Source organism: Leptomonas pyrrhocoris (genome assembly GCF_001293395.1).
Source record: "Leptomonas pyrrhocoris isolate H10 chromosome Unknown, whole genome shotgun sequence".
Taxonomy (NCBI): domain Eukaryota; phylum Euglenozoa; class Kinetoplastea; order Trypanosomatida; family Trypanosomatidae; genus Leptomonas; species Leptomonas pyrrhocoris.
The window spans coordinates 224,015-246,706 of NW_015438369.1; the positions used below are offsets into that span (position 1 = coordinate 224,015).

The 22,692-nt window shown below is 56.4% G+C and overlaps 8 protein-coding genes across 13 annotated transcripts; all 8 read left to right on the forward strand.

Annotated features, from left to right (window-relative positions):
• Positions 1 to 591: 591 nt before the first annotated feature.
• Positions 592 to 2,581, forward strand: ABB37_06139 (hypothetical protein; the record flags this gene model as incomplete). Its single annotated transcript, XM_015804398.1, has 1 exon — positions 592 to 2,581. Exon 1 carries the CDS (start codon positions 770 to 772, stop codon positions 2,579 to 2,581), a length of 1,812 nt encoding a protein of 603 aa, XP_015656972.1. The 5' UTR covers positions 592 to 769.
• A 1,440-nt stretch (positions 2,582 to 4,021) lies between these two features.
• ABB37_06140 (putative mitochondrial 40S ribosomal protein S27-1) lies at positions 4,022 to 4,386 on the forward strand (the record flags this gene model as incomplete). Of its 2 annotated transcripts, none has more annotated exons than XM_015804399.1 (1): positions 4,022 to 4,386. In XM_015804399.1, the coding sequence occupies exon 1, from the start codon at positions 4,126 to 4,128 to the stop codon at positions 4,384 to 4,386; it is 261 nt and encodes an 86-aa protein (XP_015656973.1). In that variant the 5' UTR covers positions 4,022 to 4,125. The 2 variants fall into 2 exon arrangements, with proteins under 2 accessions (XP_015656973.1, XP_015656974.1); XM_015804400.1 differs by having other exon boundaries at positions 4,038 to 4,386.
• Positions 4,387 to 4,946: 560 nt separating this feature from the next.
• On the forward strand, positions 4,947 to 5,675 carry ABB37_06141 (hypothetical protein; the record flags this gene model as incomplete). Its single annotated transcript, XM_015804401.1, has 1 exon — positions 4,947 to 5,675. Exon 1 carries the CDS (start codon positions 5,022 to 5,024, stop codon positions 5,673 to 5,675), a length of 654 nt encoding a protein of 217 aa, XP_015656975.1. The 5' UTR covers positions 4,947 to 5,021.
• A 620-nt stretch (positions 5,676 to 6,295) lies between these two features.
• ABB37_06142 (putative mitochondrial ATP-dependent zinc metallopeptidase) lies at positions 6,296 to 8,239 on the forward strand (the record flags this gene model as incomplete). Its single annotated transcript, XM_015804402.1, has 1 exon — positions 6,296 to 8,239. The coding sequence occupies exon 1, from the start codon at positions 6,455 to 6,457 to the stop codon at positions 8,237 to 8,239; it is 1,785 nt and encodes a 594-aa protein (XP_015656976.1). The 5' UTR covers positions 6,296 to 6,454.
• Positions 8,240 to 9,310: 1,071 nt separating this feature from the next.
• Positions 9,311 to 10,179, forward strand: ABB37_06143 (60S ribosomal protein L10a putative (RPL10a); the record flags this gene model as incomplete). Of its 5 annotated transcripts, none has more annotated exons than XM_015804403.1 (1): positions 9,311 to 10,179. In XM_015804403.1, exon 1 carries the CDS (start codon positions 9,535 to 9,537, stop codon positions 10,177 to 10,179), a length of 645 nt encoding a protein of 214 aa, XP_015656977.1. In that variant the 5' UTR covers positions 9,311 to 9,534. The 5 variants fall into 5 exon arrangements, with proteins under 5 accessions (XP_015656977.1, XP_015656978.1, XP_015656979.1 ...); XM_015804404.1 differs by having other exon boundaries at positions 9,371 to 10,179; XM_015804405.1 differs by having other exon boundaries at positions 9,373 to 10,179.
• A 941-nt stretch (positions 10,180 to 11,120) lies between these two features.
• Positions 11,121 to 13,168, forward strand: ABB37_06144 (hypothetical protein; the record flags this gene model as incomplete). Its single annotated transcript, XM_015804408.1, has 1 exon — positions 11,121 to 13,168. Exon 1 carries the CDS (start codon positions 11,339 to 11,341, stop codon positions 13,166 to 13,168), a length of 1,830 nt encoding a protein of 609 aa, XP_015656982.1. The 5' UTR covers positions 11,121 to 11,338.
• Positions 13,169 to 13,793: 625 nt separating this feature from the next.
• On the forward strand, positions 13,794 to 14,609 carry ABB37_06145 (putative serine/threonine kinase-like protein; the record flags this gene model as incomplete). The annotated part of the gene is made up of 1 exon (XM_015804409.1): positions 13,794 to 14,609. One exon carries the CDS (start codon positions 13,794 to 13,796, stop codon positions 14,607 to 14,609), a length of 816 nt encoding a protein of 271 aa, XP_015656983.1.
• A 2,054-nt stretch (positions 14,610 to 16,663) lies between these two features.
• Positions 16,664 to 21,713, forward strand: ABB37_06146 (hypothetical protein; the record flags this gene model as incomplete). The annotated part of the gene is made up of 1 exon (XM_015804410.1): positions 16,664 to 21,713. The coding sequence occupies exon 1, from the start codon at positions 17,634 to 17,636 to the stop codon at positions 21,711 to 21,713; it is 4,080 nt and encodes a 1,359-aa protein (XP_015656984.1). The 5' UTR covers positions 16,664 to 17,633.
• Between the last annotated feature and the right edge of the window lie 979 nt (positions 21,714 to 22,692).

The following is a 22,692-nucleotide window of genomic DNA, read 5'->3' on the forward strand; positions in this document are numbered from 1 at the left end:
ATCTTTTCGTTTCTAAATGCCTAATGTTTGTTTGAACCTTGAAAACACGTCGTGCCCGCCACGATGCGCTCAACCGCAGATAAACCTCCTTCCTTTCATCATTCAAACAGGGGCCGAGTTGAGGTAGCGTTTTTGCTGATAACAAGCTTGCCGTTTCTCTCGCGCGCTCTCCCTCCCTTATCTGTAAGGGTGTGTGTTTGGGGTGTGTCAGTTTCTAACTGGTATTTTGAGGTGCGGTAGCTGCAATGGTGGTGGTGTCCCCGCTTTGCCCTACTAGAGGCGGATGCCTTTTCTCCTGCTCGCGCTGCAGACGACCCGATTTTGAGCCTGGATAGGTCAAGATGACGAGCAACGGCTCAAAGGGCACGCGCCGGTGTTGAGGCATACCCTGCAAAAGCCGTGTGAAAGCGCCGGGTAGCAAGGCCAGCCAACCTTCAAAGAAGGCACCCGTCCTGCATTTCGTGTGCGTTTGTGTGTTCAGTGTATCGCATTGCGATCGTCTCCAACCCTTTTTTCTTTCCTTCTTTCCCCATTCTGCTTCCCCCGTGCTGTCACTGTCTGCACGACTTTCCCCTGTAACGCACACGCGTAAGCAGTTGCACCAACCACAGCTTTACATAGCAGCAGCAACACTCTCAGATTCGCGAAGAAAGCGCGTACTTGGAAAAGCACCCGTTTTCATCAGCTTTGTCATATTTTTGTTGTTCGTTCTGTGTTTTCGTGGACCAATCGTTGGAAGAAAAAGAAGCCTGTGTCAATTTTTTAGTCTATGAATCCGCATTACGCAGAAGCGCCGCCGCCGCCTCAGCAGCAGCAGCAGCGGCCCAAGGTTGACCTGGACGACTTGTTCGGCGGCGTGAGCTCCCCTGCACCGTCGGCCAATGCGAACAACGGCAGCGGGTACGCCGACGCGGCGGGTGCGCCGCCGCCGTCCTACGATGCATTGGGCGGCAACGGCTACGGCGCGCACCCGGCCGCTTCAAACGAAGTCTACGCTGCACAACCCCCACCTCCACCCCCACTACCACAGCAGCAGCAGCAGCAGCAGCAGCAGGGGTACTACGGTGTGCCCCCTTCCCTGCCATCGATGCAGAGCTACGCACCTGGGACGGCACCCGGTCCACAGCCGGTGCACCCCAGCTACAACGCCTCCTCCGCTGCGTACGGGATGAACCCGGCGCTCCAGCAGCAGCAACACCAGCAACAGCAGCAGCTGGCATACAACGGCGCTGCAGCAGGGGCAGCGGTGGCCGTTCCGCAGGTCCCGCCGTCCCCGCAGGTGTACCTTCCACAGTTGCAGCCCAGCGTGTCGTCGCACCCCAGCAGCCCCGGCAGCCCTCCCGCGGCCCCTGCGGCCGCACCGGCCGTCGAGGAAGACGAGCGGGCGCAGTTGGATCGCATCATCCGTCTGCGCCGCGAGCTAGAACAGGAGCAAGAGCGGGAGCAGCGCAAGAAGGACGAGTTGCAGACGTGGGGATGCACGGTGTGCACCTTCCGCAACAAGCTGGGCGTGGTGAAGTGCGAGATGTGCGGGTCGACGCGGCCGGGCTACGCGGCTCCGACGACGCCGTCGCCCTCCTCCTCGTCCGTGGCGGCGGCCCCTCCTGCGCAGCCGACTGCTGCTGCCACCCAGCCCAGTCGTGCTGGGGTAACGGCGTGGCAGTGCGGGATGTGCCTGGCGCCGAACGACGCGAGTGCGGAGCGGTGTAAGGTGTGCTACGCCTACCGCAGCAGCGGAACGCCGGTGCCCACCACGGTGTCGAAGGCGGGCAGCGGCAGTGGCGGCGGCATGGGTGTCGCGTCCAACACGCCCTTCACAACGCGTTGGAAGTGCAGCGTGTGCGGGGAGGTCAACGCGCCGTCGGACGCGCACTGCAAGATCTGTCACGGCTTTCAGCGCAACGGGACGCCGGTCATGGAGGAGGGCGGTGGACCGAGCGCGGCCATCGGCGGCCACAACAACACCAACGGCAGCGGCGGTGACCCCCCGCCGCCGACCTCGTGGGCGTGCTCCGTCTGCACCTTCGAGAACCCGATCTCGGCGGCGGTGTGCACGGCGTGCGAGAGCGGGCAGCGTCCGCGCCACCTAGCCCCGAAGCGCGACGAGAAGAAGGCGCACGCGAGCTCCAAGCAGCACGGTGGCGAATCCGAGAAAAAGACGGGCGACGACAAGAAAGCGGCAAAGCAGTGGCCCTGCCCCACCTGCACCTTCCACAACCCGATGGGGCGCAAAAAGTGCGACATGTGCGGTGCGAAGCGGCCGGAGAAGTACGCCTCCGCTGCGGACACGGCCGAGGCCCGCGCGGAGGCGAGTCGTGAGGCGCAAGACGACGAGGGCGAGGTGGCGTGGCAGGACGACGACTCGGTCACGGAGTGCAACAACTGCCATACCACCTTCACCTTCCTCACGCGGCGCCACCACTGCCGGCTGTGCGGGTACGTGTTCTGCGCGCACTGCTCGAGCTACATGCTGAACTTGACGGAGGGCGGCTTCCCGCAGCGCGTGTGCCTGAACTGCTACAAGGCACGGAAGGAAGAGGAGAAGAAAGTGGTGAAGGGACGCAAGTGGCTGGCAAACTAGGGAGAGGGAGAACACTTATAAAAATGTGTATTCATTAGCATCTTGGTACTTCTTTCTTGATCTTTTCTTCCTTCTCGCGGCAGGCGTGTTTGAGCTTTTTGCATAACACGTGTTGATTGATCTTCCTTCTTGCTTGAAATATCGCCGTTTGGTCTGCCTGGCGTCTGGTTCTCCACTGCAACATAACTTCATACTCGTTTAAACCGCTCCTCAGAAGTATCATGTGTTTGTTTGGTTGGTTGGGTTTTTTTTTCTTAGGAGTGTGTCTGTGTCTGTGTCTGTTTTATCTCGCCTGCGCTTTCAAGGTCACCCTACCAACAACGACATCATCGGCTACCACCACACCCGTACTCCCTTGCACATATATATTTTTCGGTGCTTTTCGAGTATATATAGCTTCTGGGGGAGAAGGTGATGTGTGGAGTCCAACGCGGCCGTATTAACCTTTTTCTTTTTTCCCCTTTTACAAACCATTGCTCTGGAATACTCCTTTATGCATCGTTCGGCTTCTTGTAAAGCTGTTGCTTCTCTTTTGCCCCCTTGTCGGTGCTACTTCCCTCGTTGCTTTATTCCATTATTCGGTGTTCGGTGCTTCTTTAATAGCGGCCACCTGCTGTTGATTTCTTTTTCTCACTATTATTATTATTATTATTGTTGTTTCCTTCTTCAACGTTTTGCCTCTTTGAGTTGAAGTGTCGGTGTGCTTTTTCTTTTTAAGTGTGGGTGTGTCTGCGTGCGGAGGTGCGTTATCAGTATTACCACTAGTATTCTGTTGATGGTTGTTATGTTTTGGTTTTAGAATTACGATTGTTAGGATGCGCATTGGACCCCCTACTTTAGGCGCTGTTTTTTCTTCTCTGCTGGTGCGCCTTCGTGCACACCACAATTAGCACCGCTGACGCTGTCGCCGCCTTCGTACCTCAAAAAAAAAAAGCGCAATGCTACTATTTGTGATGGCGTTTCAAAATACCCCCCAAAAGGAAAAGGAAAGAAGAAGAAAGAGGTGGGGATCACATAAGCGTGAATGCCTCATCAGCTCTATTTTATTATTATTATTGCGGCTTTCAAAGCGCGCTGCAGCACCGCCGTGTACTTCTTCAAAAGCCGTTTTGAAGTGAATGGTAACACCCATCGGCACTCACACACACACACACACACACACACACAGACTGCTTGTATGATGGGGGAAATGATTGCGTTTACTTGAATATTCTAAGTGAATGGAGGAGGCACGGACTTCAGGCTGTATGTTCATGGCTTCATGACAATTGGGGGGAACCTTAGATGCGCCGTTGACGAACCCCCACTCCCATTTTTCTTAAAGTGTGTTGGCTGGTCTGCATATGATTCTCATCCTTCACGTGTCAAATCTTTCATTCACTGTTCACTTTCCTTCTTCCTCCTTCTCCGATGTCGTTGTTGTTGCTGTTCAACACGTAAAGGACGGTTGTATTTGAGGGTTGTTTTCTCCGTATCCGTGTTGGATCTCCACTTCTCTGCATTTCCACATCCACCTCTGCCATCACGACACCAACGCACACATCATGGGCTTCTTCGACGCGGATCTCAGCTACCCCACCGTGCGCACGGAGCGCATGCGCCACAAGCGCCGCCGCCTGGTGCAGGGCCCCAACTCCTACTTCATGGACGTGAGCTGCCCGCGCTGCAAGTGCGTGACGGTCGTGTACAGCCACGCCACGACTTCGGTGGAGTGCAGCAAGTGCTCAAAGAAGCTGTGCCGCCCGACCGGCGGTAAGGCGATGCTCGTCGAGGGCTGCGGCTTCCGTCGCAAGCCGGACCACTAAGCCGAGTGAAAAGCGAGTCGCCAGTCCTTCTCTCTGTGTTCGTGTGAAAACCCGATTCAATCGCTCCTTTCTCCCTTTTTTTTTTTTTCTTCTGTCGGGGGAGACGGAGCTGTGCTTCTCCCTTGTACCTCACTTCATTTTGTGAAACACCAAATAATATATATAATAATAATGAAGAGGAAATGAAGATCATTGCTCCTCTCCCGCGCTCTCCTAACTGTCGCGACTGCGATGAGGGGGGGGGGACGGCGTACAGAGGCATCCTGCTAGCGGAGCAAAAGGGAAAAGGAAACGCGGCGGAGGCACGGGCCCACTTGCTCTTAAATGCGTTTGCTGATTCCCTCTTTCCTTCTCTTGAGCTGGAGCCGCCTCGCTGCTTCGGCGGCCACTTGGAGGGTACAGCTGGTGTTTAACAATGGAAGTTGGTGAAGAGAGGAGAGGGGACCAGCACCGCTACTCATGCATGAACTCTCCGCCTCACCGCCGAGGTTAACGCCAATTTTTCATTTCGTCCTCCTGCTCTCGCCTCAACTACTGGTCCTCTCTGTTTTCTTTTCTGCAGATATCGTCACCACAGCGCATATCAATATACATATATATAATTAATAAATTCGGAACAGGCGGTTGCTTTCGCCATGCAGTCCCCCAACAAAGTAGACGAGGAAACGCTGCAGGCGCTTCTTTTGCACCTCGGCCCCGAGAAGCCCGTCGCCGGTGCGCAAGACCCATCCGCGGCGGAGACCATAACGACGAAGCCGAGCGAAGGACTTGGACCAGCGGCCTCCCCTGAACGGCCAGCCGACCGACTCAGCGGCACGCTGTTGAGCGGCAACCTAGCACAGGGATTCGCCCGCCCCTTTGCCGGCGGGGACGCCGAGGACGTTCCGGACTACGCCCTGCCGGATGCGCAGTACATCGAACGCACCATCCTACCGCTGCTGCTGCGAGGACTGGAGGAGGTCGCGCTGACTCGCCCGCCAGACCCGCTCGCGTTCCTCGGTGCCTACTTGATCAGCAACAACCCACAAAGACCGACGGCGGCCTCGGCAGCACCCGTCGGCGCGCTGCCAACAATCTCGACGAGCAGCAATGCCACACAGGACGGTGCGAGGGACGGCGCCCATCGCGGCTCCCCGACGCAAGTACTCACACAGCAGCAACAGCAGCAGCAGCAGCAACCGTCATCGTCTCCGTTTTTACCCACAAATCAGCCCGCACTGGCGGAGGCGGTGCAACGCGCAGCAGAGCGCTTTGCGCCGTATGTGAAAGGGTCGCCTGCAACGGCTTAAAATGGAAGAATAAAACGGCGAACGGACACAGACGGGTGGTGTGTGTGTGTGCACACCTGCAAAGGAAAAACAGAAAAGGGAACGTGAGAGGTGCGCGAGTCTCGCGCACCTCTCACGGTCGTACACCGCTGACAACGCAAACCTTTCCTTAGCATGGAGTTGCGTAAATATATCTTTTGTTTTCATGTTTATTTACCTGAGCGATGTATAGAAGCAGCCGGCTGCCTCAGCAGCCGGACTGAAGAAGTAAAAATATAGTATAACACATACATCGCTGCCGTTTATAGTGGACAAACTCTACACACCTCGCGGTTTCAAAGCGGGCTGAAGCGCGGCCAATCCGTACGACGTCGAAGAGCATCTTCTCAACGATTCGTGTACTTTTTCTTTTTTTGTATTAGTGAAGGTGGCGCAAATGGGGCTCAAAGAAAAGGTCTGACAACGTGATGGGGGCTCTGTCTGTGACATTCTCGTGGTCCATTCTTTTCCTCTTCTCTCTCTTTTTATTTCTTTTTTTTTCCGTCACTCTCTCCCTCATCTCTTGGGCTGCTTACGTAAACACTGATACATGTGTAAACGTGTTGCCGAAACACAATAACCACCCCTCCCCCTTTCTACTCAGGAAAAAGCGGCAGTTATTGAGTTCCCTTTTGTTTGTTTGCTTGCTTTAACATTTTTTGCTGTCTTCATACTCGCGTGTTGTGCTGTTTGTTTCTGTCGTACCGAGTAGGCCGAAAACGCGAACACTCCAAAAGAAAAACTAAAGGAGTACAGAGACGATGTCTTCCACGGCCAGCTCTGACAAGCCGGAGTACGAGCGTGGCGTCAAGGACGCAGCGCGCCACCGCCGCGCCACGGAGGAGAATTGGATCCGCCCCACCCTCGGCCCCATCCTGTGGCTGGGCGTGCCGCTGCTTCTTTCGTACCTCTACCTGCGCCGTGTCACGCCTGCCGCCGCATCCACCGCGGGTGGGGCCAGTGGCAACCCTTTCCAAAACCTCATGGAACAGATGATGCCCATCAAGAAGCGTCAGTTCCGCGTCGACGTGAAGGGCACGAAGTTCGCTGATGTGGTTGGCATCCCCGAGGCGAAGGCCGAGGTCCGCCAGTACGTCGACTTCCTGACGGACCCAAATAAGTTCACCCGCCTCGGGGCACGACTGCCGAAAGGGTGCCTGCTGACGGGGGAGCCCGGCACTGGCAAGACCCTGCTGGCGAAGGCCGTCGCCGGGGAGGCGGACGTGGCCTTCTTCAGCTGCAACGGAGCTGACTTTATTGAGCTGATGGGCGGCAGCGGACCGAAGCGGGTGCGGGAGCTCTTCCAGGAAGCCCGCGCTGCTGCCCCGTCCATTATCTTTATCGACGAGATCGACGCCATCGGCAGCCGCGCCGGCAAGCAGGGCGGCAGCGTGAGCAGCGAGGAGAACCGCACCATCAATCAGCTGCTGGCGGAGCTGGACGGACTCAGCTCGAGTGCGGACCCGATTGTCGTGCTGGCCGCTACGAACTTTCAGGACAACATCGACAAGGCCCTCCTGCGTGAGGGCCGCTTTGACCGTAAGATCTCCATTGAGATGCCAGACCTGGCGGCGCGGCGGGAGCTGTTTGAGCACTACTTAAACCGTGTCTGCACGGGTGACCCAACCGGCCGCACCAAAGACGAGGAGGGCAACGACCTGCCTCTGGAGAACGGGGTGAGCAACAAGGCGCTGGCAGACCAGCTGGCCCACCTTACGCCCGGACTCTCACCCGCCACCGTGGCCACTGTGGTGAACGAGGCAGCGTTGCAGAGCGGGATTGCGGGGAAGCCGCTCGTGCAGCTACCGTCGCTGCTGGAGGCGCTGGATAACACGTTGATGGGCCGCAAGCACCGCAACCGACAGAGCGAGCACTCTGCCCGCCGCACGGCTCTGCACGAAGCCGGCCACGCCCTCACTGCCTGGATGCTGCCGCCGGTGCAGACGGTCCTGAAGATCAGCATTATCCCGCGTGGGCACGCCATGGGCTACACGCAGCGCGCGGGGACCGAGTTCCACGAATACCAAACCAACGCGACGCTCTTTGCGGATATGGTGGTGATGTTAGGCGGACGGGCGGCGGAGGAGGTGCTGCTGGGCAATCCGTCTGCCGGTGCGATGGACGACTTGCAACGTGCGACGGACATGGCGCTGAAGCAGATGCTGGCCTTTGGCATGAGCACGCACACGGGGCTGCTCTCGTACCACCCAGAGTACACGCAGGCCGGGCGCGACTTCACCATCTTCTCGAATGATGCGCAGCACCGGGCCGAGATGGAGGCGCAGCGCCTGGTCGCCGCCGCGCACCAAGCAGCGGTGAAGATCATCACAGACAACAAGGACAAGATGCTCCGCATGGAGGAGGCACTCATGGAAAAGAAGGAGCTGACGACGAAGGAAGTGGAGACGCTGTGGGGGCCGCGGCCCACGGAGCCGAGCGTGGAGGCGCTCGTGCAGGAAGTAATCAAAGTCACAGGGAGCTACACCGAGGAGTCGTCGTCGTCGTCATCACGGCTGCCGTCTGGAGCATCGCCGGCCACGGCGTAAAACAGCCTGCAAGCCTTTTATTTTTATTTTTGGAAGTGGACATTGAAGGCGGCCAGCCGGCAGCCTTTTCGGCATCAAAGCGTGTTCCAGCTGTCTTACTCTTGGTCTTCTCTTGTAAAGCATTTCCCTTCATGATGCGAGCCGCGAACTCATGTTTCTTTTGACTTGTGTGCGTATGCGTGTGTGTTTTGCTGCTGCAGCCGTGGTTGCCTCCGTTGTTGTTTGGGCAAGTCTTCACATTCCGTGTTTTTATTTTTATTATGATTGTCACTTTTTTTTACTATTTTAGTACCGCTGTTCATTATCAGGACCCGACACACACACACACTCCTACGCACGCATGTCCGATTCCACCGTGGTGGGGTGGACTGCTGTTCCTTGCCATACGTTTTTTTTGTTGTTGTCGTTATTTTTTTTTTTGCTTTACCCCCGTTGCCCGCTTGTATTGCTGTGTTGATGGTGATGGACATTATTCTATATACTGGTCGACCGCAGCTGTTGCGCGGACGTATCCTCTCCTTGTCCCTTTGTGTGTGGGTGTGAGCTTTCTTTGGTTTCCTCTGTCCGTTGCTGCCTTATGTGATCATCTCGTGTCCTCCTTTGCACTTCCGTTTAGCGACAGCGATTTCCTTGTTTAACGCTCCAGGCATACATATTCAAGAGCATCTCTTGACGATGACGTACGGTAGTGTGGTCGCAGGGAAAAACAGCAAAAGAAACACTGCCGCTGTATGGTGTGGCAAGTGTGTGTGTGTGTGCACTTCCATGCAGCACGGGAGATGCGTATAAGTCTGACGAGCGCACGCTTCTTTTCGCTGTGTGCCCTATCGAATTCTCTCTCTTTACTGCAGGGAACAGCAAGAGAGAGAGAAAGAAAAATCAATGTGGCGTAAACCGTTTTTCCTCTTTGTTTTGGGGTCCTGCGCACGAGAAAGTGCATGGGAAATGGATCCCATTGTTTGCCACCCGCGTCGCACACTCCTCTCTCCTGTGCACCACCATCTCCTTCACCTTCTTTCCCATTTCGACTCTATAAAAAACTGTTGTGTGTGTGCGTGCTGCTTGAACGAACGCGTCTTTTCTCGTCACCGCTGGCTTCTTTGCCTCCCTTACTCCCGCCCTCTCCGAAACAGAGTTGCTCTCCGAGCCACAAAGAAAGAAAACAACAGCCGAGTCCAGTTTAGCTCCGTTACCAGTGCACCCTCAGTAATCCCCTTTAACTTCTTTTCGTTTCTAAAGCCGGTTTTTTCTTCTTCCTTTTTCTTTGTATTGAAACTCCTTCTTGTTCGACCATCATGTCCAAGATCCCCCCGCAGGTGCTGTCGGAGGCCATCCAGGCCGTCCTGAAGGTGGAGAAGGAGCGCAAGTTCAAGGAGAGCGTGGACCTGCAGGTCAACCTCAAGAACTACGACCCCCAGAAGGACAAGCGTTTCTCTGGCTCGCTGAAGCTGCCGAACGTGTGCCGCCCGCGCATGTCCGTCTGCCTCCTGTGCGACCTCGTGCACGAGGACATTGCCAAGAAGGAGGGCGTGCCGACGATGAACCAGGAGGAGCTCAAGAAGCTGAACAAGAACAAGAAGCTGGTGAAGAAGATGTGCAACCAGTACGACGCCTTCCTGTGCTCGGAGTCGATCATCAAGACCGTGCCGCGTCTCGTCGGCCCGCACATGCATCGTATGGGCAAGTTCCCCACCGTGTGCTCCCCGAGCGAGTCCCTCACCGACAAGATCACCGAACTGCGCGCCACCGTGAAGTTCCAGCTGAAGAAGGTGCTGTGCCTCGGCACCTGCATCGGCCACTTGGAGATGACGGAGGACCAGCTCCGCCAGAACATCACCATGGCGCTCAACTTCCTCGTGTCGCTGCTGAAGAAGAACTGGCAGAACCTGAAGTCCGCCTACCTGAAGTCGACGATGGGCAAATCGCAGCGCATCTACTAAGCGCTTGATCTCTTGCGCTTTTGTGTAGGAAAATCACATTTAAGAAACCGTTTTTTTTTCTTTAAAGGGATAAACTGAGGTGTGTGTTTTTACTTCTACTTTCTGACAGCGGATGTTATCGATGCCTTTTTAGCGAAAAGGAAGCGTACGCCGTGACGTGCTCCGGCGCGCTCGGTATTTGGTACACTTCTCGCTTGCGTGAAGAGCATCGGTTCTAAAACGAGGAGCATCTCAAGAAGAGTGGAGCAGAGACGCAAAGGTGCGAAATGTGTGAAGGACCGAGTTCTCGGCTCTACGCCCGTTTCCTTTTTCTTTTTTCTCTTCTTCATACTCCAGCACGCGTCTTCTGCCTTCACGCTTCGCTCCGCCCAACTCATAAGAACTGGTGTTTTCACTTTGACGGATATCACTCCTTTCCACTTCCCACTCCCCCTTCCTCTTTCTCTTTCGTCCTTCTTTTGGGGAGCCGAACATCTTCATGGGTGCGTGTGTATAACAGGCACGATGAAGCGAGGAATGGGTGGGGTGGGGTGTGAAACGAAGGGCCCAGTCACGGCTGATTATGCAAGTAAATTGGCACGTTGACGACGGGCGTGTGTGTGATGGCATCAACTCAGTACTTTTATTTTTTCTTCTTCTTCTTTTTATTTTCATGGCTCATTTTGCCAACGACAATAAACAGCAAACGAAACCTACTACTAGAATAATGGAGCTGCAGGCGCGCTCTTCGCACTTCCGCCTTCGAAGTACCGCAACGAGCAGGGTTGTTTAGTGTGCGCTTACGCGCCGAGAGTCGAATGAAAACTGCTGCTTTACTTCAGCGGCCGCATTCGGCCGCGTCTCCTCCGCGTGTCTTCTTTTTTCCTTCTTCTTCTCGAAGCCTTTTGAGCGTACGCACTTTTTATCTCTTCTCAACTTCAACTCTCTGCATATATATATATAGATGTAGATATGCGCTCTCCTTCGTAGGAGACCGACTTATCTCTTCTTATCTGTTTGTGCATGTGTGTGTGTGTGCTCCTCAACGCATCCGTTCGCCTGAGTTCCTCCACTCAGCGCCGTCTACACGGATCCGAGTCCATTCTTCGCGGTGTAAATGAGAAAAAGAGGTTTCTTCTGCGTTCAGTTTACGCTTTCTCCGTCCTCACACACATGCGTCATGCAAGCTTACATTGACAGCATTTGCAGCCGGTCACCCCCGTCCACAGCCGCCGCCGTACGGCCCACCAAGAGCGCACTGCTGCTCCAGTCCCGTCAGCTGGAGCGCAAACGTCAGCTCGATGAGAGAGCTGCACACGACCAGGCCTTGCAGGCTGGCAAGGGTGCCTCCTTATGGGGATTGCCCTTTTCGAAACAACGCAGCGACTCGCGGAGCCGCGTGCGACCCGCACAGCCGCGGCCTCACCGCCTCCTCCATTCGGCGGCATCATCGTTTTTCGCATCAAGCACGTCACGCACGCAACGCAACGCATCTCCGCCGGCGTCAGCGGCGTCACTTCGTCGTGGTTCCAATACAGGGCCGCAGCGCACACCGCGCCCCCTCGGCCTCCCGCCCACGTCCCCATCGCAGAGACAGCAGCAGCAGCACAATCAAATACGGATGTGGACGCCGTTTTCTTCTGTTCCTCTCTCTGGGCAGCGCACACCAGGACGCGAACAACGACTTCCACAAGAAGGTGCACGCTCCAGTGCACGCGACCCCCTCAACGACTCCTCTTCCCTGTTGAAGTCCTCGCCGTGGCACCCGCTCTTCACTCACTCGCCATCACCTGCGGCTTCTCCGTCGGCGCCGCAGCGACCTGGACGATTTAGCGAAGATGTGGGAGAGGAAGCAGGTGAGCATCGAGATGTGGTCGGTGCTGCCGCGCCACAAGTATTTGACTCTGCTCCGTTCTACGCGCGCTTAAGTCGTGCGGATGAAATACAGAGCAGATCTCCAGTGGAAGAGAACAATCAGCGGACGCATGCCCCAACAGCGCAAATCCGACGCAGCAGATGGAGTGCTGCGACGATGAGCGCGGAGGCGAACGTTCCAATCTCGTCCCCTTCACATTCTCCACTCCCCCCTTCTCCGCCGCGCGCTGCGTGGGCCGCGTGGGAACCGCCCAAGGAGAAACAGCAGCTGTCAAATATGCAGCGTCAAACAGGCTCGGCAAGCCGCCTCCTGCACGCCGCGTTGGGCTCCTCCGGTAGCGGCTCCGCATCCGTTCTCAAAACGTCCGCCACGCACCCATCGCCTCCACACACACGGGCCAACGCGGTCTATCCAAGTTTCGGACGGTTCGTATCTGCTGTTCCCAGCGGAGTGTCCGCCTCCCCACAGTTTGAGGCCTCCACTTCTCCGTCTCTCCACCACACATTACGCGGTCTGCACGCTGACCTGCGGCGCCAAACCGAACCGCAAGCGACCCCCTCACCTTCAAGAAGGGCGCTGCGTGATGATGAGAATTTTTCCATTAACACCTCGCGCTTCCCCGGCTCCTCTTCACACGTACTGTCTGAGCCGTCGCACTTTGTGCGGCAGTCCTCCGCTTCCCACCCTCCCTCTCTTCCTCATCACCGCCGTCATCACACGCGAGGCGCCCCGTGTAGTCTGCGTGACCTCCACGAACTTCTCCTTCACCGCCTCGAAGCGCAGTCGCGTGTTGCGGCTGCTGCCGCGGCGCAGACTGCACGGCCGCACACCAACGCCGCTCATTCGTCGACGACGACGGATGCTGTGTTGACCGACACGCGCGCAACGGTACAGCTGTGGCGTGCCACGCGTGAGGTGTGCAGGCGCCTTGCAGAGCAGCGAGATTTAATGCACTCGAGCTCGTTAGGTGATGGCGAAAGGCGCGATACCTTTGACGGAGCCGCACGAGGTACGCGAAACTTTAGAAACGGAGGAGAAGGGCAGCGACAGGACCAGAAGCGTAGGACTGCGGCATCCACGCGTGCCTATTTGTATGGGAGCGACGCGGAGGGAGGTACTCGAGCCACGTCCTAGGACGGCACACTCTACCAACGATCATACATTGTAGACGCACGAGATACTCCCCCTAAAAAAAAAGCTATGTATCTTTTATGTTGCTCATTGGAAAGAGCAGTACTTACTGGGCGTGACATCGAGCGTGACAGTCCTGCCTCTCAATGAGTACACTCGAGAACGAGTTTCTGTGCGGCTGCTGCGGATGCGTGTTACTAATAGTTTTTTTTCTTCTCTTCTCCCTGTAGCGCCGCCGACGCAGTCTGAGGTGCACATGTATATGAACGTGTGTTCCTCTGGCGTACGTTTACGTTTGGCTAGTGGCACTTCCTTCCTCCTCCCCGCTCCCCATCCTCCGGCGCACACAGTGATGCGGTATCAGAACTTTCCTTCTTGCCTCTCTCCTCCTTCCTCCTCCTTTAACCTTTCACATGCAAGTTCACAGATCCAACGCCGATCCCACAGAAGCCTCCCCCTCCCCTCCCTCTAACAGTTCAACTCAGTAAAAGAAAGAAAGAGACCAAAAGGCAAAGGTTTTTCTCTTCTCTTTGTCTAGTGTTCCTACTTATTGCCTTGATTATTATTGTTAGTATTGAAAGAAACATCCGTAACCCCTGCCAGGGTTACTTCACCAAATCGCTCAAGAATGGATCAGGCTATTATGGCTGGCCAGTACAAGCTGGGCAAGCAGATCGGCTCCGGCAACTTCTCCAAGGTGCGCCTCGGCACCGATCCGCAGGGCCGCACGTGGGCTATCAAGATCGTCGACAAGCGCCGTCTGAAGAAGGAGAACATGGAGGACCAGATGCTGCGTGAGGTGGCCATCATGCGCAGTCTGCGACAGCAGAACGTGGTGAAGCTGCAGGAGGTGCTGCAATCCACGAACCACTACTACCTCGTCCTGGAGCTGGTGACTGGCGGGGAGCTGTTCGACAAGATCGTCGCCGCCAAGCGCTTCGATGAGCCGACGGCACGGCGCTACTTCCACCAGCTCATCGCCGGGATGTACTACTGCCACTCGAAGGGCTTCGCGCACCGCGATCTGAAACCGGAGAACCTGCTGCTGGACGGCAACGGCACGTTGAAGATTTCGGACTTCGGTCTTAGCAACCTGCAACAGGATGTGCTGCTGCAGACGATTTGCGGGACGCCGAACTACGTCGCACCGGAGGTGTTGATGGAGCGGGGCTACAACGGTCTATCGGCGGATATCTGGAGCTGTGGCGTGGTGCTGTACGTGATGCTGGCCGGCCGTCTGCCCTTTGAGGATCGAAACATGAACGTCCTGCTGGGGAAGATTGAGCGGGGTGAGTTTCAGATGATCCGTCATATTTCAGATCAGGCGAAGGACCTGATAGCGCGTATGCTGACCGTAGACCCGCGGAAACGCATTTCGATGGAGGACGTAATAAACCACCCGTGGTTCCAGGTGGACTGGGATCCGAGCCTGCTGACGAGTTGAGAGGACACTCGTGATTGGCATCTGCACTTACGTGTGTGTGTGTCTGTGTGCTCTTGGCCTCAATTGTAGTTGCCTTTTTTATGTCGTTGTTGTTTCGGTGCTCCTCAAGGCGTAGGTGTCCTTTGCCTATTTTTGTCATCATTTCCTGCTCGCTCATCGACCGGCATCGTGTCGAACATGCCGCCCCCTTTTTCTTCTTCTTTATATATAACTGCTCACCGCTTCCTACTGGGGTGTATTTGCTGTTGGTTGATTCCTGCTGCGTTACTCGACGACGCATGTTGAGTCCTCCACCAGCTCTTCCGGATCCCTTTTCTCATCATTGTTTTTTCTTTGTTTGTGGTAGAAGGATTTTGTATAGAAGAGCAAGCGGTGTAGCGAGAGACGTTTTCTTCTGTGTTTTTTACTTTGCTTTGGTTCTGTTTCCGTGTGCACAGCTGGCGTTGACGAGGTAAATGTTTGGGCCTTCAAGGACTTTTTCTTTTAGGTGAAAAACAATGAAGCAAGCAAAGAAGTATATATGGTTAATGCAAAACAAAGGACATCAAAACGGAAGAGTTGTACAGATACAAGATCAATGTTTACAGATAGGGTTTTATTATTATTGTTCAGAGTGGAATGGGAACGGAATGATCACCTGAGTTGTCCACGTCTTGCTGCGACTCTTATAGCGCTGTTCTACTTGCAGGGAACGGTATGTGCAGATCGGTTCGTTCGCCGTGCGTGTTTTCGTGTTCGTACTCCTTTTCTTTTCTTTTCTTTCCTGTATTTACAATGTGTTCCAGCTGTGTTTGAAGGATGTTGATACGGCTCTTTTCTCTCTCTCCCTCTCTCCCTCACACACACACGCATTGCATTTTGATGTCGCCACTGTCTTTTTTGGTTTGTTTGGATTTTTTTTTGGAGGGGTATGCTTTGTTTTACGTTGTGGTGGTGGTGGTGGTTGCTACTTCCTGCCAAGCGAGAAGCTGACTTCGATGTCTACTCCTTCTGTTGGTTTTCCGCAGCTCTCTGTCTCTCTCTCTCTCCGTCTTTTGCGCTTATTTCCACTGTTGGTGCCGTGAGTTTTCGTCCTTCCCTATGTGTTTTTCTTTTCTTTTTTTTATCTTCCACGTAGAAGAGAGTGATGAGAATCGGTAAAGGCGTAAGGCAGAAATTGTTCTCCTGTCTGTATGTGTGTGTGAAAAGGGAAAGAGAAAGCGCAGACAATCGCCGCGGTCCGGGTAGTGTGTTGCCCCGCCGTTTATTTGTTTGTTGTTGTTTTAGAATTCTGTCACTACCTCTCATCTCCTTCTGTGGATGTATTCCTTTTGTGTTTCTTCTCTTTTTGTTGACGCCTTCCGTTTCCTTTCCTTTCCTTTCATTCTCGGCGAACGATGCGGAAGGAATGAAAGAACGCTTTCAATAATGCAGCACCCCATATATATATTGTTGTTGATTGGTGTGGGATTTGTCTTTGCTCCATTTACGTCATTCAGCTTATGTGTTACGCACGCACATGTCTTGTGGTATGGTGTGCGTGACAGCCTCTCTTTTTTCTCTTCTTTCTTATTGAAAGGCTTCTCAGCCACAGAACGCAGTAGAACAGAAAAAAAAAACGAAGCAAAAGAAACTGAAGCTCATTCATGCAACTCCGATTCCGCCTGGCTGTGTGGAAGCCAGAGCACAGAGGTAGGCTTTGGCGTCTCTATTCTTTGGGTTTGTTTTTCCTCATGGGACTTGGTGCTGTTGCGCAACACGTGCTACATTGGGAAAATAATTAATAGTAAGGTTTCGTGGCATTAATACGCTGCTGCTGCTGCTGCTTCGAAGTTCTGCTTCGCTGTGCTACACGCCCAACGCAAGGGTCAAGGCTTGGAAAGTGGCTAGGGATGGTGCCGCTTTCCCACGCTTACCTCAGCGTTGAACATCCACATGGTGGTGCCATGCTGGCGGCCACTGCACCCAACGACGCCAACTCTTTCCTCCTCATTGCAGTTCTGTCCACAACCTTCTGCGTTTTCCTATCTATCTATCTCTCTATCTCGTTGTGATTTCCGTTTACAACAACTTAAAGCTCGCCTTCTCTTTCTTCGTCGTCGTTTCATCACAGAGTGCGTCTAAGCGGGTCTGTAGGTCGACTCTCCCCGTTTTTTTGTTCAGCCTCTTTCAATACATACATTTTTTTGGCTTCTGTTTTCTCCTTCCTTTTTTTTTGTGTGGGTCTGTGTGTGTGTACATCACATCACAGATCCGTCGTCGCCTTCGTGCGTCTTGTTGCGCTGTCTGTAGCTGTCATCGGTGCCCTACAGTGGTGATAGCGTATCACCATCTTCCCTATTCTCTCTTTCTTGGGGTGTTTTCTATATATATATATATTCATCTCCTGTGATCGACTCTTATTCATTTATTGTGAATTACTAATACTATTATTAATATTATCATTGGTTGTGAGTGGTCAGTGTTGCTGTCTCTTTTTTTGTTTGTTTTAATATCTACGTTTGAGAGTGGTGCTGCGTAATTCACCTCTCTCTCTCTCGCCCTCGCCTGTTTTTCCGTGACAGCGGTTTCTTCCCCGCCTGCCGTTTGTGTTCGCGGACTTTTTTTTTGCTTATTCGTTTCTGCGTTCTTCTTTCCCCCCGTGTGGTGGTGGCCGCATCTATTGTGTGCCGAAACGATAGTGGGCGGCGAGGAGGGAAAGCGAAAGAGCGAGTTATCGTTACGCGACATACAGCATCACTGTGTGTGTGTGTGTGTGTGTGTTATTGTCTGCTTCGTGCGTTGACTAATACTGTTAACATTATTATTGTTGCCTCGATAGCTGCTCGTATCGGCTGACAGGCACCTTTTTTTTTGCTGTTCTCTTTCTTCAAAACGAGTCCCGTTGCACCTGCGCTAAAGATTCCATACACGCATCTCAACTACTCGTTCCTCTCTCTTTTCTGTGGTGGTGTGGTTGTGTGTGCGTGGGGGTGGAGGTGTGCTTACGAGTATTCCTTCTGTTGACATTATCGCTACTGCTCCACGAGCGGCACCCTCCATTTGATGCAAACTGCGGTGCCGTCCTCCTCCGCCGTTTGCCGCGGTGGCGGTGGTCATTGGAGCGACAGCGGCACACACGCGGGGGGTGATGCAGACCACTACGACGACAGTGCCGCCGCCGCCTCGGATGTGTTTCGTGACTTCACCTGGTACAGCGCGATGCTGCTGTCGCACCTGTTTGCGCTCGAGTACGCGCAGGTGGCGCGCGATGCGGCAGCCGAGGAAGCACGCCGGAGCGCGGCTTCGGCACACAGTCCGCAGCTGCTCATGCGAGCGGCCATGGCCGCCGCGAACACACCGACGACGACAGCGGCGACCACGCAAAATTTATTCGCCGCAGCCCCAAATGTCTCTGCTGCACAAGATGACCACGTATCGAGGCTGCGAAACAGCAACAACAACGGGGCTGAAGACGGCAGTCAGCCGGCGGCCGCCGCAACTGCCGCAGCGCAAACGGCGATGGAAGTTGCAGAAGAGATACTCCCGCTGCCGCACCTCACCGCGCAGCACCGCCCACACATTTTGCTGGGCTTCACGACGAGCGGCGCCGCGAGCGGTCACGCAAACCGCAGCGAGGAAAACGTGTGGAATGACCCGTCTACCCGCTGGACGGCGCCGGCGCGGCTGAAGGACGCCAACGCTGGAGCTGCCGTGTCAGCAGACCGCAACGGAAGTAAAACGGCGGCCCTTCTCGCTGCTTTCGACGCCTTCTATTTCCCCTCGGAACTCTTCTCTTCCCCTGCAAATGCGCCCGGCGCATTGGCGACGGCGGCGAAAACCACCACCTCGGCCAGCCGTACCGCGCCATCCGGTGCAGTTGGCAGCGACGCGGCTCCGCTGACGACGGACGACGCTGACGGTGACGGCGGTGTGAATCGAATGAATCTCACCGCTGCTGCTGCTGGTGGAGGTGGTGGTGCACCCGCTGGTGCATCGCGCGTCACGCCCGAGGCCCTCCGCGAAGCCTTCCACACACTTCTCCAGCTTGGTCAGCGCTGTGCCGCCTTCTCTTTGACCTTCCACGGCATCATCGGCGCTGCTGCCACAACGGAAGACGGCGCAGGCGACGGCACCGCCACGGTGATGGTGACCTCACGCAGCGGCGACAACATCGTCCTCTCCTCAGAAGACGAACTCCGCAGCGGCAGCGGTGCGGGGACGACGGGGGCGGCGCCGCTGACGGTGGACAACGCCGGCATGCAGCAAGCCGCCTCCGCCTCGTTGCAGTTTATGCTGCAGCTCGCCTGTAGCTGCCCCTGTGCCCCCTTGTCCTACGCGGCACAACTGTGTATTGCGCATGCGCTGGCAGTGCAGCCCACGCCCCGCAGCGCCGCCGGCTGGGCCGCACGGCAGCAGCTGCTGCGCTTCTTACCGACTCTTCAGCCGCCTTCTCGCACCTTGGCGACGGACGCGGCTGCGGCTACGGCTGCTGGTGGAAATGGCGGTGGTGGTGGTGGTGTACATCATCATTCCAGCACCACTACGGGGACTGCACCCGGCACAGCAGCGGCCGCCCCTTCGACTACTACTTCGAGTGGGCCGTCAATGAGTGCTGCGGGCGCAAACACGAGCAACCGCGTCCCCGCCACGCAGTACGTGCGGGCGGAAGATCAGCTCTTGTGGTTCGACGAAGCCGGCGCCGTGCACGTGACGACAGCGCAGCGGTGGTGGGAGGGTCAGCCACCGCCGCCGTCACGCTCGTCGCGTGGGGGCTCCTTCTGTGCGTACTGCGGCCCGCTGCCGGCCACCACCGCTCTCCCTACCGTGCAGCGGCTCCTCATGGAGGAGAACCAGTACGCTGGGCCGAACGGGAGTGCCGCCGCGGTGCTGCTGTCGATCCTCGAGGCCGTCTCCACCGAGGTAACGCTGAACGCGCGGCTTATTCCCGGCTCGTCGTCGTCGTCGTCGCGTGTGCACACAAGCCTGCGACGCCGGCGTGGGGTGCACAGTGGGGGCGGCGGCGTGCACACCCCTGCGAGTCTCAACGGGGGTCAGCGGACCGCAGCGGCGGGGCTGATGCGCGCTGCATCGCCCACCCTGTCCAACGCCTCGCTGGATGTGGAAGGCGGCGGTGTGCGCGGTGGGTCACCCACGCTGCCGCGGCCGTCCTCTGTTGGAAGCCAGAGCAGCAGCAACCCCCACAGCACGAGTAGCACAGCCGTGGCACGCACACACGCCACCGCTGCATCCTCTCGCCTCTCCAAAGCGGCGAAGCGTCGTCGTGCCCTCCTCTTCGCCCTCGCCCAGAGTCACCTCCTGCCCCCGACCGCGCAGCTGGTGACCACCAAGACGCTGCTCTACGGGGTCTTCACGGATGGCGGGGAGTGCCCGTCCTACTACACGCTCCTCTCTCTTTACCCGGAGGTCTTGCGCGCCCATCACGCCTCGCTGCATTACGTTCTTTTCGAAGAGGGACCGCTCTCGGTGGACGTGCGACTTATGGTCGCCACGATGGCCGCTAGTCGCCACCGCTGCGAGTACCTTGTCTCGCGCTTCTCCGCACTACTGCTGCGCTACGCGGAGGAGGCGATGTTCGAAGACGGACACGACGACGATGGCGATGACAACGACGTGTTCAGCGAGCTGCCGGAGGATGACGACCCTGGATACCGCAGCGGTGGTGGTGGTCGGCACTACGATGCGTACCGTTTTGGCCGAGAGGATGAGGTTGGCGGCTATCACGGCCCTCGGCAGCCTCGGCAACAAAGGCAAAAGCAGCAGCTGCCCTGCCGTGGACAGGCACGGCAACGTTGGATCACGCACGGGCCACCATCACGTCTACGCGCCGTACAGCACTTCATCGCCATCGCCGCCCACACGCCGTGGACGCTGAACGAGGACGACATACGCGGTGTGCTGGCGAACGGCTGGACCATCCCGGAGGTGTTTCAGCTCGCCGCGATTGTGGCGCAGGTGGTGCCGCTCTGCAGCTTTGTGATGGGCCTTTTCGTGCCGGCCGAGCCGTGGACGATGACGCTGCTGCCGCTCGAGGTGGTGACGCGACTGGGGCACCGCGCCGTGGCGGAGGAGACGTCTGCGGGGGGAGGGGGCGGCATGGTAAGCAGCGGCAGTAGCGGCACGCTTTCTGTGTTGCGCCGCGTGTCGAACATGCCGAGCGATGCAATGACCGGTGCCTGCCCAGGTCCTGCGACTCCGCACCAAGCCGCCACGAGTCGCTCGCTGCTCGGGGCGGCGATCAGTAGTGGCAGCGACACGGTGCTGATCAGCGGCGGCAGCGGCACCGTTGGGTCACCGCCAGGGAGCACGACGGGCACCAACAGCAACGTCGCCGGTGTGGCGGACGTCTACCGACGCTACGCCGGCGAGGATGCGATTGTCAGCGAGCAGCGCATTAAAGGCAGCAACGCCACGGCGAACCCGCACACGCTCTGGCGCAGTCAGTTCACGTGGAACGAAGTCGGTGCCACGTCGATGGAGCAGTACTACCCCGGTGCGGCAACTCTCATGAGCGAGGAGATCGAGTGCTTCTTTGATGTGGTGCGTCAGCTGACGAAAGCGGACTGTGTCGGGCTGATGAGCCCCGACTACGCCCCCTCCTACGCCTTCCGCTCCCTGCAGCTGTACGTGCAGAACCTGCTCGGCTTCATGGTGGAGGACTACCCCTACAACGACATCAACAAGGTGCTGCGACGACCGGCGAAGTGGTTTGCGCAGGTGCTGACGATGCGGCCCGAGACGCTGACGCGGAGTGCGGTGGTACGGTGGTACGTGCCGACGACGCCGCCGATCGGCAAGTCCACCGACCTCAACGCGGAGTCTTCGCTCGTCACCCACCAGCTGAAGCGGGAGATCGAACTGCTGTCGGTGGTGGACAGCGCGCAGGGCGGTCACCGCGGCGGCATCGAGTCTGCGAGCGCACACCCCGACTTGGTGGACAGCCCGCCGCCCACCCCGGCCGAGGCGGCGCGAGACGCGGCGGAGGCAGAGGCGCTGCAGACCGCCTTGACTCTGCAGGACGAACGCGTGTTGCTGCTCATTGCGCTGGCCACCATGGAGGCGCGGAAGGAGGGTCTGCTGCACATTCTGCTGCGTCCGGTGTGCTCGGTGCTGAGTAACATGTAGGCCACAACACAAAAAGAGGAAGCCAAAAAAACCACTCACGTCCTCAAACGCAAGTTACGGTGTGTGTGGTGTGTGGGGAGGGGGGGGGGCTTTTTGAGTGTTCTCGACGCTGCTAAGCCACCCGCTTCGTTGTCTTTATCTTCCAGCTTTTCGCTGCTGTCGTGTGCGTTGTGGATCGATCTCCTCCGCTGTTCTCCGGTTTGGTTTGTTTGTTTGTTTTGCCTTCTTGTCCTGCGTTTGCATCTCTTTGTGTGTTTTTCGTAAAATCTCCATTTTAAGAACAGATACACTCTTTCCAATCTTTTTTATTTTATGTATAACTCCTTTCCCCCTTCTCCGATGCTCGTCTACACAGGTGGTAGGGGCGCGAAGGTGTCTGCCGTTAACACACGATGCCGCTCCCCACAAGACGAAGCGAATTCGCTGGTGTGAGAAGGGGGGGGGGAGGGTGAACGCACGTCGTTCGAGTTGCTCTTTGCCGGTGCTACCGGAACTCCTGTTGACGGAATACCACACAGACTTGTGTGTGTGTGTGTGTGCTTTCCTTTTTTGCCAATCTCCGTGGAACGAAGAGGAAGCTCTTCTTAATGTTGACTATGGCATTTACAAACTCTTGCTTCGTTGATGACAGCGCTCTATATTAGCAGATGAAAACGGAAGAAGAAAGTGAAGACAGAAATCCACACGGGGAAAGAGAATATGTCTGCCAGTAACTGAGCAAGCGACTCGTTGGATATGTGTGTCTCCGCCTACGCGATGCTCCGTCGGGCGAAGAAACTGAAACGCAAAATGAAAGGGTTTGCTTCTGCCGTGACTGTTATGCGACGAGTTCCCGAGGCGGTCCCGTTATCGTCGCCCACGCGGCACCCCTTCCACCTGAGTGCGCTCCCCGAGTTGGCGGGGATGTGACGTCTTTCTGCCTCCCTACGCGCTTCTCTTTCCCCGCCTCTTTCCTCTACGTTATCCGCTTCTCGCCCTG